Below are 19,102 nucleotides of genomic sequence, written 5' to 3'. Positions count from 1 at the left end.
TCTGTTGCCACAATGCACTCCCACTTTAGAAGTGCAGAGTGGATTTAAACAAGCTTTAATTGATGCTATCAAGTCCCCTCTTACAAGCAGTCAATCAATATGACAGTTAGTGCAGGCTGTATACAGCAATCATTAAAATGGGTAGATTTGCTACCTGCATTGCAATCAATGTGTACAGGTTAAACACACATTCAGATTCCTGCTCCTGTTTTTGGGGACTAGCCAATTTAGCCCCTGATGATTTGGTCATTTGTCTCCACCTAGTGGCTACTATTGGACAAATACTACTCCACATCAAAGCTTAATAATCCAATGCCTGTGGCCTCAGAGAATAGTCATACCTCTGGAAATAAGTATCTGTGTGTAATGGTTTCATGAACCTTTAAATAATGTTGGCATTATGCAGGGACATTTGTGGCTTTGCTGCGGTGTACAGCACCTTCAGTGACAGAGTGATAATTTAAAGACAGGAATGAGCTTCAGGGTTAGTGAACCATTTGTTTCGGAACTGATTTTTAAAGACATCTATTCTATATAACAAGGTTATCAGAGATTCAAGCAGGTAGTTTGATTCCTTTGTGCCATTTTTAGAAGATGCTTCATAGTACTAATTTTAGAAATCTTAAGATTTTAACATTATTGCTATTTTTTCTAGTTTCTTTTAGTATTGTTTAAATTGTTAGAATTAATGTTGCCAAAGGGGGTACAAATTTGATGCAGTTATTGAACTTGGCATTGAGAGGACTACATTGACACCAGTAGGCTCCCTAATGGTTTAGCAAGTTTCTTCAATGAATAACTGAGACATAAAGACCACAGAAGTCTTAGAGCGAATCCTGAACTGATTGACCAGGACTGGAGCTGAGAAACTAACATTGGCAGATTTCCCACTCCTGATCAATCCATTTTGGGTTCCAATGTAGCCCCATGGTCAAATAATCTACTGATGTTACTTGTTAATGACAATGAATAATATATTTGAGGGAAACCATCATCCATATAACAGGAGGGGTCAGCTTCTCTGAGGAAAACAAGATGGGCAAAAGGGACAATCAAAAACCAAATTAAGTACTCAGGCATTATTACAGGATATTCCAATAGTCTAATTATTTTGAAAAGTAAAAAAAACCTGCAGATGCTGGAAACCTGAAACAAGAAAATGCTGAAAAGACTTAACATGTCATGCAACATCCATGGAAAGAGAGGGAGTTAATGTTTCGGGTCAAAAACCCTTGGTCAGATGGCAAATGTGGACAAATCGGATCAGTGAAGATCGGCAAAAATGTCGGCATGGATGTGGTGGGCAGAAGGACCGGTTTCTCTGCTGTATGACTCTATGACTTAATGATGCTATGACCCTGTGACCTTTCAAAGACCCTGAACTCTGTGCCCAGCACTTTTGGTTCTGTCTAATTACTTGAGTTATGGAATGTTCAATATCAGAGACATTGCAAATAATTATTTTTAATGATATCGAATAAGATTACATTCCCATACTTTTACTACTTCAATCCAAATTTTTGGTTAATTTGGACTCAGTGGTATCTCTCTCTCTCTCTCTCTCACACACACACACACACACACACACACACACACACACACACACACACACACACACACACACACACACACACACACACACACACACACACACACACACACACACCTGCGAGGCAGATAATGGGTTAAGGTCTCACTTCGCAGACTGGAGCTTAGAGTCCAGACCAACACCAGTGTAAAACCAAGACAGTGCTCCATTATTGACACATACAATCTTTAGATAAAATATTAAAGTGAAGCCCTTTCTGCCCTTCTAGGTGAACATAAATGATACAATAACAGTATTTGAAGCAAAAATTAACTGCTGGAGGAACTCAGCAGCTCAAGCAGGATCTGTGGAGGCAAAGGAATGGTTGATGTTTTGGGTCAAGACCCTGCACCAGGACTGAGAGTGTAAACAGAAGGTGGGCAGTACATGAAAATGAAATGGAGGGGTGAGACAGGGGCTGGTAGGTGATAGATGGAACCAGGTGAGACAGGGGATGTTGGGTAGATGAAGCCAGGTGGCGGAGGGGGAGGGGGAATTATGAGGCAGAGGCTGGTAGGTGATAGGTGGAGACAGATAAGGGGTGGTGGGGGGAAAGAATAGGTGGCTGGAGCTGGATGGAAGGGGGGAGAGGGAAGGTAAAGGCTGGCAGCTGATAACCAGAACCAGATAAAGGAGGGAAAATGGACCCAGGTAGAGGGTTGGGGGGGATAGGAAAGGTGAACCAAGGGAGAAGAAGCCCAAGTGGATAGGCAGTGAAATCCAGCTTCAGGTAACCCATGATGCTGGAGGAACTCAGCAGGCCAGGCAGCATCTGTGGAGAAAAGCAGGCGGTCAACGTTTCGGGTCAGGTCCCTTCTTCTGGACAGGTTTTGCTGAGTTCCTCCAGCATCATGGGTTACCTGAAGCTGGATTTCACTGTGACCTGGCCAAACTAAATCAAACTACATCCAGCTAAATGTTGTGAGGGAGCTTGCGGTGATGTGCAAATTGCTTACCATGTTTCTTATGTCACAATGATGACAATTTCCAAAGAATATTTTGTCAGCCCTGAAGCATTTTGGGATCTCTTGAGGTTGTAAAAGACAGAATCAAATTTATTTTTAATGCCTTGAATATTCCCCACTTGCCCGCAACAGTACAACTGTAGGGACACTCTACATCATCCAAGAGGAATTAGCTCATTTGAACTCCTCTGTCACCTCAAACATTCTCTCAATCCACCACCAACACACCTTAGCTGCAGGGTGTCCTACTTGTAAGATGCACTGCAGCAGCTCACCAGGATATCACAGAGTCATAGAGTTATAGTCATAAAGCACAAAACAGGCCCTTAGGGCCTCCCTATCCATTCTGACTATCAATACTGTTGATATACTGTTGATATACACTCATCTATACTGTTCCCATTTACCAGCACTTGGGCCGTAGCCTTCTATTCATTGGTGATTCAAGTGCTCACCTCAATACTTCCTACATGTTATGAAAGTACCTGCCTCCACCACTGTCTCAGACAGTACGTTCCAGATTCCAACCACCCTCTGGGTGAAAAAGCTTTTCCTCAGATCCCTTCTAAACCTTTTACCCCTTACCCTATGTCCTCTGGTTTTAGATACTTCCTCGGGGGGGGGGGGGGGGGCACGGCGGAGAGAAGTTTCCTCCTATCTGTGCTATCTTTGACAGCACCTCACAAATTTGCAAGCTCCACCACATGCAAGGGAGTATCATCACTACAAATTCCACTCCACGTTGCATTCCATCCTGCCTTGCCCATGCATTGCTGTTCTTGCACTACTATGAGACCCTTAAACCTATCCAGCCAACACTACTGCAGAAGAACCTTCACTGCATGGACTGCAGCAGCTGAGGAAGGCATATAAATCTTCAGAAAAGCAGAGTGAGCAACGAATGCTGGCCATTTCTGTGATACTCAGAGCTTGATAATGAATTAAAGCAATCACAGACACAGAGTAAAAGAATCTCTCAAGTAAACCAACCATCCAATGAAACTAGCATTAACATAGATTCAAATGAAAATTGTGTCAAACCCATTGAAATCTCTGCTATTGATGGGCAATTGTTCTCAATATTGCCACTTACAGAGGCCTGAATGCAGAATTCTGACTACCATACAGCAGTCCCCATCACTGCCAAACAGCCTGAAGAGCCACATGCCTAAATGTGATGGAACCATCAAAAATATTTAAACCTCAACACTGTCAGCTTGTATTTATACTGTGCCTTTCATATTCTGAAAGGTGCCAAGGTACCTGACAATGACACTATTAAGTAGAATTTTGGCAAATTTTGACTAGGACACAGAAAAAGATATCGAGAGATTTGATGCTGCCTGGCCTGCTGAGTTCCTCTGGCATCATTGTGTTTTTCATCTGGATTCCAGCATCTGCAGTCCTTTGTTTCTCAAGAGATATCAGGAGAGGTGATCAAAGGCTTGGTTAGGGTGATAGGTTTTAAAGACTATGCTAAAGAAAGTGATAAGGAGGAAAGATTTAGGGAAGAAAGATCAGATCATTGGGCCTTGTCAGCCAAAAAAAACAACCACCAGCAATGGAATGATTAAAATTGGAGATCTGCAAGTGGGACACCCAAACAATGTTGCAGCAGAATAATGTCTTCCTGGAGCAGATAATGATAAAGAAGCCAGATTTTTGGTCATCTCACCCAATGGCCGCACCATTTACTGCCTGCTTGACTTGGCCTAATCTGGTGCTCCCAACATCTCTTCGTAAGAAATGGATGAGATTCTCATAACCACTTCCACAATTGTACTTCCAGAGAGCAGCTGAAAGGTTTGAGGGTTCTTCTTGCATCCATTCTTTCCGTGATTATGTCTTCACACCTCTGATCAAGGTAAGGAAGGAGGAAGCCTCTGAACAGGTATAGAAAGCTTAAGTTACTGAACTAGCCCCATCCTTGTTCTGAAGAAATGACACTGAGGTGATTTCAGAGACAGCTGGTTTCAAGAATGGCCCCATCACGACATGATAAAAAATCAAGTTGGTTTAGGGTTGATTTTTCACAAGTTCACCTACAGTGTATAGATGAGGAGGCCCATTCCAGCCAATCTGGTTTATAAGTGCCTATTGCATCCAGTTGTTTCTTCAATGATTTTCAGTACTTCCAACGGGAGTGATTCGGCTGTCCAATCCTTTGATCTTATTCCACCTTCTAGTAGATCATGTCTGATCCAAGGCACCTTTTATGCCCTTACCTAAGGAAGTCTTCAGTTTTCAAAGCTTGGTTTCTGGCATCCACAGCTTTCAGTAGAAGAGAATTCCAGACTTCCATTATTCTGGTAGTACTTCCTGAGGTCACTCCTGGACAGCATAGTGTCACAAGGACCAAACAGGGCAAGAGGAGTATCTACGCAGCATAAACCAAAGGAGCAGAGTAACCCTATGGCTCATCAAGACTGCTTTGCTGTTCAATAAGAACCTCTTTGGTCTGATCTTTCCCTCACCCTCACTCTAATATTGTTTGTCATAACCATTGACTCTCCATTGTCCAAATATCTATCTGAGTCACTGAATATATTGAAAGGCAGCCTCCACATCGCTCAGATAATGAAAGGTGCATCACCTCAGGGAGTCACATAAGTGGCAATGGTGCTATGTTTGTTTGTGTGTCTTTTTCTCTCCTTAAGTTTTACACTACTGAATATAACAACCATGAATGTTAAGCTTTTGTATTTTGCACTGTGTTCTTCCTTTGTATATATTTTTTAAATTATGAATAAAGTTTATTTTTAAAATTAAATAAAAAGATGAATAAAGACTTTTATATCACCAACAAAAAATCTCTCTGGAGTATAGAATTCTAAAGGTTCACAACTCTGAAAGACATAAATAAAAAAACCCTGCACTCTATCTTAAATAGATCGCCCCTTATTCTGAGACCATCCTCACTGGATCCAGATTCTCCCACCAGGAGCTAACTTGTCAAATTCCCAAGAAATCTTCCAGATGAAGGGTCTCAATCCAAAATGTCGATAGTCCATTTAGAACCATTAGAACCATAGAACAGTACAGCACAATACAGGTCCTTTGTCCCATCATGTTGTGCTGACCTTTAAACCTCGCCTAAGACTATCTAACCCCTTCCTCCCACATAGCCATTTTAAATTCCTCCATATGCTTATCTAACAAGCTCTTGAATTTGACCATTGGTGCCCTGGGAAAGAGACGCTGGCTGTCTACTCTATCTATTCCTCTTAATATTTTGTATACCTCTATCATGTCTCCCCTCATCCTCCTTCTCTCCAAAGATTAAAGCCCTAGCTCCCTTAGTCTCTCCTCATAATCCATACTCTCCAAACCAGGCAGCATCCTGGTAAATCTCCTCTGCACCCTTTCCAATGCTTCCACATCCTTCCCATAATGAGGTGACCAGAACTGGACAGTGTATTCCAAGTGTGGTCTAAGCAGAGCTTTGCAGAGCTGCATCATTACCTCATGGCTCTTAAACTCAATCCCATAGATTTCCCTCCATAGATGCTGCCTGACCTGCTGAGTTCCTCCAGCACTTTGTATGTTGCTCCAGATTCCAGCATCTACAGTCTCTCTTGTGTCCCAAGAAATCTTACATGTCTCAATAAAATCACTCTCATGAAGACTGATAGATAATAGGGCTATGCCCCAGAAGTAGATAGTTACACCACCAAGAAACATTTCCTAATATCAATGCAGAAGGGCCTTTGGCTGGTTTTACCTTGTGCCAGTAATGCAAGGTTACATCATTTAATTTTCTGGTGCTCCTGCTTCATTGCTTATGATCAGCTTAGAGCACCAGAGTAGTCACCAGTGAGAAGCTGAGAGATGGCAGTCAAGCAGCTTTTGAGTGAGAGGTTATATTGAAGGGTTGTCCAGAAAATTTTACTTTCAGCTTGGGGTTGAAGAAACCAGATTTTGCTCATCATTTTGCAACTTGTTCAGTCACAACCTGTCACCATGAAAACTGTACCTCATTGTTAGAAGTTACACAATTTGTTGGCTGTGATCTCCTGTACTGTTTGAATGTTGACTTGGTCTTTTGTACAACTTTCATTTCTTTTAATGTTATTTGCTTAACTTGATCCCCTTAAAAATCCATTTCATTTAGATAGAGCCCTTTCACAGCCTTGGGTCATCTACTTCTAAACAGTACTGTTTATTCACAGCAATGTCTCAGAGCAATAGAAACAGGTAATCAACATCACAAAAAAATAGACTATGAGCCAGGGGTGCCGGGGATAATTTCCCTGCTCCTCGTCAAAATAGCAGCACAAGATTTATTATGTGCAATCAAAGGAGCCTTGATTTACCAATTCAGCTGAAAGGCAACACCTCCCTCAGTGCGGTTCCGCACTGGAATGACAGCACTGATTTTGGCTCCAGTCTTTGGAGCAGGACCTGAACCCACAATTATAACTCAGGAGGCAAGAATGCCACCAACTGGGTTACAGCTGACATCCATCTCAGAAATGCCTCTGAATTATAAGGATTAGCATGTACATACATAGCACAAAAAGGTGAGTAAACTGTATTTGAAGTTAATTTACGAGGTGGGGGAGCCACAGAAACTACAAGAACCACTATTTACAATGCGGTTTTATTCACTGTTGATGCAACGTGATAAATACAAAGATCTGAGGACTTCAAGTAAGTGTGTTTTATTCTTCATTTACTCTTCCTTTTCTTCACCGTGTGTGATGATGTAGCAGAGCGATTTATAATCCAGGTTACCCGCTGCATCAATGGGAGAGGACCGAAACATCTGCTCAGCCTACAACATATGGAAAGACAGAACAAAGGGAGGGAGACATGTTACACTGTTATTAAAATTTTAACTGTTGAAACTTTGTAAGACTGGTTCCCAGTATAAATAAAATATATACTGATAATCTCATCAAATATACAAAAGGGAAATAATAATACCCATTGTAATCAACTCAACAACTTATTTAGTGCATAGGTACATTATGAATACAAAGTAGTTATTAATATGGGATTAGTTTCTTCTACACCATATATCCTGATGTAATTACATTTGCATAAATTTATGTAAAGAAGAATACAACACCTTTTATTGACTTCAGTGTTTTTTAAATGCAAGTTAGTTTTTGGAGAACCAAGTATAGAATTTATTCCATTTTGGGACCAGTAATTTGCAGAGGTTTTCTTGTTACATCTGTTACTGCTAGTATAATACTTCTTATCCCTGAGCATAAATATTTCCGTTCCTAATTGGCAATTGTCCTTGGTCAAAGAAAAGTGAATGATTAAGTGTTTATGCAAACCTCCTCAGCTGTGAATTTGTCAGCTTGTGTCATCAACATTCGTTTTAATCTGCAGGTGGTAAAAAAAACAGCATGAGAAGCTTGACATTAAGGACACCACAGAAACTGCAAATCAACCATCAGCAAAAACCAGGAAAATAAAAGAAACAAGTACTCGTCTTTGTTGATGTGTCCTTTGCCTTCTGGATCAAACAATCTGAATGCATTTAGCATCACCTCTTCTGGGTCAGAACCTGTGTGTAAGAAAAATAATCAGTGAGAAGAATCAGTGAGACTAAAGTCAGGGAGTAGGAAGTGGAAACAGAGAAGTGGTATTGTCATACCATGTAACTTTGCTCCAAACAGATTTAAAAACATGGTGAAGTTAATTGGACCAGTGGCCTCTTGCAACATGGATTCTAGTTCATCATCTTTTACATTGAGTTTGCCTGAAAATAAAATAGGAAATTAATGGGATGATTTTTTTAAAATGAATCCCACCAGCTATCAACCTCACCCATTATTTTTGAACAATCTTAATGCTTTATTAATCTACATGGCTAACTATCAAACATTTATGATCACATGGAATTTACAACAGAGAAACAGACTATTCAACCCAACAGAAATGAGCATTTTCTCACCATCCTTCTTCTAATTCCTCAGCGTATCCTCTATTCCTTTCACTCTGGGTATACATCCAGCTTTCCCTTGATGATACCCATGTTGTTCATCTCAACCACTTCACCTGAGAGTGAGTTCAACATTACAATGTCCCTCAAAGAAAAGACACCCACTCCAAAATCTTGACTGGATTTCTCAGAAGCTAATTTAGATGTAAGGATCTTAGCAGTTTTTGAGAACTCATATTTCTAGCTATATCTATTTTAACTCATTTTCTTTGATTTCAATTTATTTCCAGGACCATATCCTGAACTTGTCTCATTAACATCTACACCATTCAACAGCTTGTCACCCCTTTTAGCTGGCATCTCTCTGGAGTCTCAAGCTCAATACTATCTTTTTTTTTCATAAACAAGGATCCCCAGGTAATGAGTGACCTGACTTATGGAAATCTGATTTTACACAAATTCTCCCACATATCTTAAAGTATTTTTCAAGCTAGTAATAATAATAACAAAATGTTTCATGTTTTTCATGAATTACGATACAGTATATATTCCATTAGTTTAATTATGGGTTGTATTACAGTGATTATTCAATAAAATGAAAGAATTATAACAAGTGCATGTAGAGCTATGATATGGGTAGCTATAGAAAATGTAAGCACAAGAGACTGCCGATGCTGGAATCTGGAGCAACAAACAATCTGCTGGAAGAACTCAGGGGGCTGAGCAGCGCCTGTGGGCATAAGGAATCGTTGACATTTCAGGTCGAAACCCTGCATCAGGACAGAGTGGAGAGGGAAGATAGCCAGCATAAAGAGGAGAAAGGGAGTGATAAAACTGACCCCTATTTCACTATCCGCCCTCTCCTCTTTACACTGGCTATCTTCCCTCTCCGCTCTCAGTCCTGATGCAGGGTCTTTACCTGAAATGTTAACAATTCCATCCCCCCACCCCCCAGATGCTGCTCAAACCACGTAATTCTTGCAGCAGATTGTTTGTTGCTATAGAACTAACTTTTGGAGAAATCTGTTTATGTACACTTCTCAGAAATGGAACCCTCACATAACCTGGGGACTGCCTGTAGTTAATGTCACATGATCATACGTACTCTTTTTTCCTTCTTAAGGTGTCATCACATATTTTAATTCATGGTGGCAAAAACTGAACACAGTGTTCTGTGGTCTGATCTGTACATTGTAAACAGTTTGACATTCAGCAAAGCTAGAACCTAGTGTTGTGTTTTATGTACAATAGCCTCATTACAATGTGACTTGTGGACAGTTATTCCCAACTCATTTTCCCTTTTAGCTGATCCTATTCCTTGTGCTAATGATAGTTCAAAAAGCAATTCACAGGTTGCAGTAAACTTTAAAATGCTTTAAAGATGTAACAAACACAAGTGTTTGCTTTTTCGTTCCCCTGACACTGGCTAGTTTGTGGGAAGAAAACAACTGAAGACAGAGGCAAACTGTTTGACTGATTGTCAGCTGGTCAATCTATCTGATATCTCTGAGGGTTGAACTGAGACATCCTAGAGGATGAAATGTGATATTCAAACATTTACAGAATATTCTAATATCAATGTGAATGTGTCAAGCTACTGATAGCCTTCATAAGGACAAATCACAATGGTGTGCTTCTGCAACCAGCTTCAGTACACTGAGATAGTATCAGATTTGTAAGTAACATTTACCCAAGGATGCATAAGTGTCTTTCAGATCCTCTTTGTCAATGAAGCCGTCTCTGTTCTGATCAATCAGAGTGAAAGCCTAAAAAGGGGGAAAACATAAGGATAATCGAGTTTAACATGACAATCTGCCAGATCCAACAGAAGGTCTCTGTATTTTAACTGAACATTTAATTTGTCATTTCTCATGCATCTTTCCTTCTTGTAGTGCAAGGAAAAGAGCAAAATATTAATAATTTAATTCAACCGTAAAATGTGCTAATTTATGTAAATTATTGCACAGGTTTCTGGACTTGGTCTGCTTCTGGTCTCATGAATTTGTTAAATTGGTAATAACTACAAAGTCAAAAAAATTGCAAGAAATATACTGAATAGCAGAGGCCAAACTGACATGCGGAAAGGGATTTCGTTTTTTTAAAAACTTTCTTCTTGGAATTTATTTAATAATTTAGATTTGTCCTTGCATTCCATTCAGTATTAGTGTCCCCAACCGAACAAGGGAAACTGACATCGATTTAAGTCGCCTCGGTAATCAAAGTGTACTAGCAAATGGTTAATTTTAAAGGTCTCGTTTATCCTTACATTTTAGTCTTTCTCATCTGCCCTTAAGGTAGAGAAGGCGATAATTCGTCCCATTGAGTCCATGCCGGCTCCCAGAGTAATCCCAGTTATCTTTCCTGCTCTCTTCTCCCCTTTCATACGGTTTATACGGTTTAATATTTTCACCCATCCCTGTCCCTTCCCACCTCCCGTCCCCCAGTCGCCTCTCAGCCTCTCTCCACTCCTTCCCAAATATTGGCTGCAGCCTTAGCTCCCTTTTCCTCTTCAGCTACTTCATTGGCTGTAAAGCGCTCTGCGACAACGGAAAGGCGCTACATAAATGGAAGCTATCCCTGTTTGTGGCACGCAGGTGTGGACTCGCACACTTACTTCCTTGAATTCCTGGATTTGGGTCTGCTCAAAGCTGGAGAAGACGTTGGAGGAAGCCCTCTGGGCTCGCTTGGCGCCGCCCTCCTTCTTTTTGGTTTTCCTGCTCGCCTGCAGGGCAAAGAAAATAAGTGAAAAACATGACAGGAGTGAGCTGGAACACCGAGCGCCCGTCCTCCACACACTCACCATGCTCGCCCGTGGTAGGGCATCGCGGGCTGTGGTTTATATAGAGAGCCGCCCTGGTGCCGGACACTGAGGCTGGGGCCGGCTCAAGTCCCTGAGGCAGCCGATAGCCCGCATGAACTAGTCCTTACAAGGAAACATTCAGCTCGATAGCAAATGGGTCCCTGGAGACTGAGCAATTAAGCTTCAGCACCTGATGCAGATCCATTCTGATCTTTCGGGACGGAATTTTAAAGTTTAATTTACCATCAGGACTCCGCCAAGATGAGATAGCTTTTTTTTTGGCAATTGGATTTCTTGCTATTCAGAAATGTTCCGGGATTCCCCCTCGCAATTTAAGCTTGTTTATTTTAAATTAGTTGAACTATTCTCCTGAAACAGCATATCCAAAGCTAAAAGCTCATGCAGTTTGGAAACTTCTCCCTTTGAGATGGATAACTTTGTCAGACCTAGATTCAGGTCATACTATCGAACAAGTACATGGGCAGTACAAAAGTGTTGATGAACGACTCTTGCTAAAGCCATCTTCCAATAATGCTAATAAAGTAGGAAAATACATGTATAATTTTATCAAATACTGCACTCAGTTCATTACTCCATGAAATATTCTCTACCAACAGTATTGGTATTGGTTTATTATTGTCTTGTGTACTGAGATATAACGAAAATTTTTGTTTAGGAGCCGTCCAGGCAGATCATGCCATACAAAAGTACGTCGAGGTAGTAAAAAGAAAACAATGCAAAAGGTGGTGTTGTAGCTTCAGAGAAAGTGCAGTGCAGGTAAACAAATAAACTGCAAGGGTCATGATGAGGTAGGTTGGGAGATCAAGAGTTCATCATTAATGTATGAAAGGTCCATTCAAGAGTCTGATAACAGCGGGATAGAAGCTGTCTTTGAGTCTGGTGGTACATGCTCTCATACTTATGTATCTTCTTCCTGATGGGACAGGGGAGGAGAGAGAATGACTGGGGTAGGAGGGGCCTTGATTATGTTAGTTGCTTTCCTGAGGCAGCAGGAAGTGTAGAAAGAGTCAATGGAGGGTGGGCTGGTTGGCATGATGGACTGGGCTGCAGTCAGAACTCTCTGCAATTTGTTGTGGTCTTGGGCAGAGCAGTTGCCATACCAAGCTGTGATGCATCCAAATTGGATGCTTTCTATGGTGCATCTGTAAAAATTGCTAAAAGTCATCGGGGGCATGCCAATGACTCTTACTAATGGAGTGAGACAGCACCTAAAAATCTTAACACAGCTTCTCCAAATAAGTTACAGTAAAACATGTAAATAAAACTTAATTGAACAAACGCACTCACAAAGGCTGTCCGAAAAGAATGTGTGCACACACATATACATGTTCTAATAGCAAACCTTGCAACAAAACCAAATATACTCTAATTCTGATGCAAACACTGAAACTGGGGAAATATCCTGTGGTGCTGAAAGTATATTGCCTTACAGTGCCCAGTGTTGGAGAGATCTGAAGAAAGGTCACCATCCCAAAACATTAACTTTGTTTCCTTCTGCACATATGCTGCCCAAACTGCTAACTATTTCTAGCATTCTCTCATTTTATTTCAGATTTCCTGCATATGCAGTTTTTGTTTTGCTTTTGAATAAGGATGTCTTCTTTGGAATAGAGGAGATGGAGTGGAGAGTTCTTTGAGGAATTACAACGCCCTAGACAAATTTCCCTTATCCAGTTTACCGTGACTCTCAAAAGTCAAAGTTGAGTTTATTGTCCACTTAACGATACTATAAACCTTGTATCATCATATTTTCCAGTAGGAACTACGAATAAAACAGTACAACAGCTCCACAAAGTATATACTGGATTCTTTTCACAGAATAGGCAACATAAATTCCTAGTCACACTGCTCTAATTGACACGTGTGACTAAATAACTTCATGCTAAGTTCTCTTGAGATGCTTTTGGAGACATTATCAAGACATTGCTATTCTTAGTGAATTAAAGCCAGAAAAGATACAATTCATACTTGAACTAATTTCAACATTTCAGGAAAACAGAGAGAGAAATTTGTTGGTTTGTGGCAGCAGTACAATGCAAAGACACAAAGATCTATAAATTATAAACAAATAATTAGTGCAAAAAAAAAGGAATAATGAGGTAGTGTTCATGGGTTCATGGATCATTCAGAATTCTGATGGCAGAGGGGAAGAAGCTGTTTCTGAATCATTGAGTGTGGGTCTTCAGGTTCCTGTACCTCCTCCCTGATGGTAGTAACGAGAAGAGGGCATGTCCCGGATGATGAGGGTTCTAATGATGGATGTCGCCTTCTTGAGGCACTGCCTCTGAAGATGTCCTTGATGATGGGAAGGGTTGTGCCCGTGATGGAGCTGGATGAGTCTACAACCCTTTGCAGCATGTATTGCAGAAACATGGTGGTTTCTTTCTCAAATAATAAATTAAAATCCTATCAACTAAGTCTACCACCACTGATTTTTGAAGTTTAGAGAGTTTTATATTAATAAGGAGGATGACAGAATAAACTGAACATGACCATTTTCTTATAGTGAGGTCCATTAGCTTGTTGCAAATAGATAGAGTGTTATATTGAAACAGAACACAATGATATGAATTTTTAAAACCTGAGAAGAGAAATGCTCATCCTTATAACATTTAACAATACAGTTACAGAATACATAAAATATTCAAAGCTTTCACATGTTATGCAGAAGATCCATCTCATTATACAGTAGTTTTATTAGAAAATCTTTATAAGCTGGCTAGACTCAAGGAATGATTGAGTATGCAACAACAAAATCTAAAAGAAGAACCTGATGGTTTGATCGTATCCCAGAGAGAATATCACTATACAAAGCGATGAAGAAGTTATATTTACACAGACAGCTGAGCACTACCATTAATTCCCAGCACAGTTGATTGCAACTTATCATCCACATTTAGTTACAATCCTTTGAGTTTAAAAATACACAACAAAAATCTAATACGTTTTTTCCCTATTATGTGCTTTATGCCAACAATTTCAGCAAAGCATTAACAGTTATTATTCAGCCTAGTTTATAGAATTATCTACATTGCATAATGGTTATTAATGCCTAAGATTAAGTAAATGAGGTGTACTTCCTCAACAACAGCGATTTATATTTATGTGAAATATCTTACATATAATAAGAAAACTTCCCAATTTTGAACAATCAGAAATAAGTGGTTACTGAGCCAAAGGAGACATAGGCAGGGTTATTGAATGCTTTTTTTAAATTAATTTTTTGGAATCCAAACATTGCTGGGAAGTCCAGCATTCATGGTGTACTAATTTCTCTTGGAAAGATGGTGGATCACCACCACCTTGATCTGCTGCAGTCTTTCTGGTGACGCTACTCCTGTAGCACTATTGGGTCGAGAGTTCCAAAATTTAGCCCCAGCAATGACGAAGAAATGGCACGGTAGTGTGGCAAGTGGTACCGCTGCCTAACGACTCCAGCAGTCCTGATCTTTACTGCTGTTGCAGTGGAGTTTGCACATTCTCCCTGTGACCACATGGGTTTCCCTCCAGTTTCCTCTCACATCCCAAAGCCATGCTGATAGGTTAATTGGCTACTGGCTACTGTAAAGTACTCCTTAGTGTCAGTGGGTGCATCACGGCTTGGTATGGCAACTGCACTGCCCGAGATCACAAGAAACTGCAGAGAGTTGTGGACACAGCTCAGCACATGATGAAAACCAGCTTCCCCTCCATGGTCTACACTTCTCGCTGCCTTGGTAAAGCAGTCAACATAATCAAAGACCCCACCCACCCCAGACATTCTCTCCTCTCCCCCCTCCCATCGGGCAGAAGGTACAAAAGCCTGAAAGCACGTACCACCAGGCTCAAGGACAGCTTCTATCCCGCTGTTATAAAACTTGAATGGTCCCCTTGTACGATAAGATGGACTCTTGATCTCACAATCTACCTCGTTATGACCTTGCACCTTATTGTCTGCCTGCACTGCACTAACTTTGTAACTGTAACACTTTATACTGCATTCTATTATTGCTTTTCCCTTGTACTACCTTGATATACCAATGCGATGAAATGATCTGTATGGATGGCATGCAAAACAAAGTTTTTCACTGTACCTTGGTACATGTGGCAATGATAAACCAATTGAGCAATTCTCCTGCCACCCACTGACACTTAGGAAGGGCTGTCAGAATAGGCACTTCATGTAACTGCAGCAAAAAGAGAAACTGGAAGAACTCAGCCAGTCAAGCAGCGTCTGTGGAAAGAGAAACCAGTTAATGTTTCAGGTCAAAGATTCTTCACCAGCACTGAGAAGAGAGAAAGCAAGTTAGTCTAAATAACAGAGAAGGTGGGGGAGAGCAAAACCACAAGATATAGGAGCAGAATTAGGCCATTTGGCCAATCGAGTCTGCTCTGCCATTCAATCATGGCTGATTTTCTTTTCAACCCCATTCTCCTGCCTTTTCCCCATAACCCTTAACTTCCTAACCAATCAAGAGCTTATCAATCTCTGCCTTAAATACACCCAACGGATTGGCCTCCACCACCCTCTGTGGCAACAAATTCCACAGATTGGCCACCCTGTGGCTGAAGAAATTCCTCCTCCTCTCAGTTTTAAAGGGACGTCCCTTTATTCTGAGGCTGTGCCCTTGGATCCTAGTCTCCTACTAATGGAAACATCCTCTCCACATCCGCTCTATCCAAGCCTTTCAGTATCTGGTAGGTTTCAATGAGATCCCCCCTCATCTTTCGGAACTCCATCAAGTAAGGCCCAGAGACATCAAACACTCCTCATGTGTTAAGGCTTTCATTCCCAGGATCATTCTTGGCAATGGGTGGAACAAAGGGAATGAGTGTAATAGGGTGAAAGGATGTAGCTATTTAATTGACAGTGAAGCCCCTTTGTCTGTGTAACATGTTGCACAGATGGCCAGTCCCAATACAAACAGAAAGGAAACTCAAGTAATCTGAAGTTGGAGAATTCAGTGTTGAGTCCTGCAGGCTGCAATATGCCCACACATAAATAAGGTTGTTCCTTGAGCTTTTGTTGGCCCTCATTATAACAATGTAGGAGGCCACACTGTTAACACTGAATGCAGTGCACCAGATTGGGAGAAGGGCCATGAATCTTCACCTGGAATGATTGTTTGCATCCCTGGATAGTGGGAAGGGAAAGGGTGAATTGACAGGTGTTGCTTCTCTTCCGCTAGCATGGGGAGCAGTGGGTGAGGACAGAAGTGTGGACCAGGGAGTCACAAAATGAGTAGTCCCTGTGAAATGCAGAGAGGGGAAGAGGGGCGAAGATGTGACTGCTGCTGGATCATGTTGGGAGCTGGCAGAAATCGCAAAGAACAATACATTGAATGCAAGACCGGTGGGGTGGAAGGTGAGTACAAGGGGAACTCTGACCTTGTTCTATGCCAGGGGAGAGAGGGTGAGAGCAGGTGTGCAGGAAATAGAGGAAATGCTCTTGAGAGCTCCATCCACTATTGCAGAGGGGAAGCCACCTTTCAAGAAGAAGGACATTTCACAACCAGAGAGCAGAAGGCCTCATCATTGGAGTCATGTTGTAGATGCCACACACTGCAGCCGCAGTGCTCAGGTGGTGGAGGGAGTAAACGTTTAGGATTATGGATGGATGCTGATTAAGCTACCTTTGTCTGCATCAAGCTGAGATCCTTGAGAGATGTTGGAACAGGACTCATCTGGGCAAGTGGAGACAATTCCATTAGAGAACTAACTTGTGCCTTGCAGATGGCAAAATTTGGAGAATCAGGATGTGAGGCACTTGCAGCCTTTCTCACAGTATTTGTATGTCTGGTCCATACAGTTGGGCCTTAAAAGACAAAGTGAGTTGCAGTGTTTAACAGGCCTGGGCAAACAATTCTTAACTGTAGTCTCTTAGAGATTCTTAGATAGACACATGAATGATAGAGAAATGGGGGACTATGTGGGAGGGAAGGGTTAGATCTTAGAGCAGGAGAAAATGTCGGCACAACATTGTGGGCTGAAGGGCCTATACTGTGCTGTAATGTTCTATGTTCTATGTGGTCCTGATTTGCCTGAGCATTTGATCATCTATTTGAACATTAGATCAAACAGGGGGGATTTACACAATCAGAGTCAGAGGAGCAAAGTTCAGGGGAATAGTTAACCTGAAGAAGGGTGAATGGGGAGAAAATCTATAATGCCGCTTTGGCTCAGGCTTTGGGGGTGGTGCAGAGGAGGTTCACCAGGTTGATTCCAGAGATGAGGGGGTTAGCCTATGAGGAGAGATTGAGTTGCCTGGGCCTATACTCGCTGGAATTCAGAAGAATGAGAGGGGATCTTATAGAAATATATAAAATGATGAAAGGGAGAGATAAGATAGAGGCAGGAAGGTTGTTTCCACTGGTAGATGAGGCTAGAACTAGGGGACATAGCCTCAAGATTCGGGGGGTAGATTTAGGACAGAGATGAGGAGAAACTGCTTTTCCCAGAGAGTAGTGAATCTGTGGAATTCTCTGCCCAGGGAAGCAGCAGAGGCTACCTCATTAAATATACTTAAGACACACTTAGATAGATTTTTGCATGGTAGGGGAATTAAGGGTTATGGGGAAAAGGCAGGTAGGTGGATCTGAGTCCACGGCCAGATCAGCTATGATCATATTGAATGGCAGAGCAGGCTCGACGGGCCAGATGGCCTACTACTGCTCCTATTTCTTATGTTCTTAATGCCACTGAAATATGCCAATGATGATTTTAAATTGGAGCTGGCTGGGGTCCAGGTGGCAGTTGTCCAAGGTAAAATTAAAGGGTGGCCAGGACTTGGTGTGGCATTGTACATGGGCAGCAGTCTTGAGAATTGATGTTTACAAAAGGTGGTCGCTGATGGACTCGCCACAAGAGCACTGGAATGGACAAGACTGAGGATAACAATAATACAGATTGAATTTCAGTTGAAGATCAGCTGTGGTTGAGAATGAGCTGGCTAAATTTAGAGGTGGAAGCAGGCAGACTTTGTAATAGAGAAGTATTTGGATTGCAAATTCAACTTGGGATCAAGTTCTGGTTGGACTGAACATTTCTATGCAATAAGTCATATGTAAGTCTCCCTCTGTAGCTCTATCCATCAAATCCCCTTTTCCTGTTAGTATGTGTCCGGTCCATGCTGGAAGAGTAATCCAATGTGCCTGTAGCCATTGATTCCTCCTCTGACCCAAAAGAAATTACTTTTGGTGGCAATGAGAAAGCAGCTGCTATGAATAAAAGGAAATATGGTGGCAATTCTAGCGGTTGTTTTGTACACAAAAGTGGCAGGGAACAGGGGCATCAAATGTTCTGAGGATAGATTGTAAAGAAGATTCTATTAGGGGCCATGCACTGGCCAAATAGGAATGTAAGAATCTGAGAATCAAGAGTAAACCACATGGCCCTGTGTGTTTCATGTACAGAAACACCCAGATCTCTCTGTATATCAGCATTCTACAATTTCTCTTCATGTAAATTATGTCCTGCTTTTCTATTCTTTCTTGCAAAAGTGTACTTGAAATACAGCACCTCTTCCTTCCTGGGACACTTCGTGTCCAGAGATTTTGCTCTGAGATTAAACTCAAGAACTCGGCATTCACAGCACTGCAAAGTATAGAATTCCCAAAATTATCCCCCTTTAGTACCATTTTTGCCTCATATTTTGTTCACGCTTTGTATTATTCACTATGTACAAGAGAGAGCTGAACCTGCAATTTATAGCAACAATTCATCATCTTTTTTTGGTTTATTAGGTGAACTTCAACAGGATCATCAGCAGCACATATCTTCCCATTTTGTGTGCTACTTATTGCTGTTTGGTTCAGAGTGAAATGAATTATTTCTTTATTCGATGAGGGGAA

General features: G+C 41.3%; 1 protein-coding gene across 1 annotated transcript; it reads right to left on the bottom strand.

The window, feature by feature from the left end:
• Positions 1-7,189: 7,189 nt before the first annotated feature.
• On the bottom strand, positions 7,190-12,742 carry LOC127584304 (myosin light chain 5-like). The gene is made up of 7 exons (XM_052040994.1): positions 12,704-12,742; positions 11,067-11,174; positions 10,143-10,218; positions 8,165-8,269; positions 7,996-8,074; positions 7,842-7,890; positions 7,190-7,327 (listed from the first exon to the last, which is right to left on the bottom strand). Exons 1-7 carry the CDS (start codon positions 12,740-12,742, stop codon positions 7,226-7,228), a joined length of 558 nt encoding a protein of 185 aa, XP_051896954.1. The 3' UTR covers positions 7,190-7,225.
• Between the last annotated feature and the right edge of the window lie 6,360 nt (positions 12,743-19,102).

Source organism: Pristis pectinata, chromosome 2 (genome assembly GCF_009764475.1).
Source record: "Pristis pectinata isolate sPriPec2 chromosome 2, sPriPec2.1.pri, whole genome shotgun sequence".
NCBI classification, from domain to species: Eukaryota; Metazoa; Chordata; class Chondrichthyes; order Rhinopristiformes; family Pristidae; genus Pristis; species Pristis pectinata.
This window is presented reverse-complemented; position numbering and strand designations above follow the sequence as displayed.

Coding starts and splice junctions, on each gene's coding strand:
- LOC127584304 (XM_052040994.1), bottom strand. CDS start 12,742: ATGGTGACCTTTCTTCAGATCTCTCCAACACTGGGCACT. Junction 8,075..8,164: donor GTTTGGAGCAAAGTTACATG/GTATGACAATAC, acceptor TCTTACACACAG/GTTCTGACCCAGAAGAGGTG. Junction 7,328..7,841: donor ACAAATTCACAGCTGAGGAG/GTTTGCATAAAC, acceptor CATATGTTGTAG/GCTGAGCAGATGTTTCGGTC.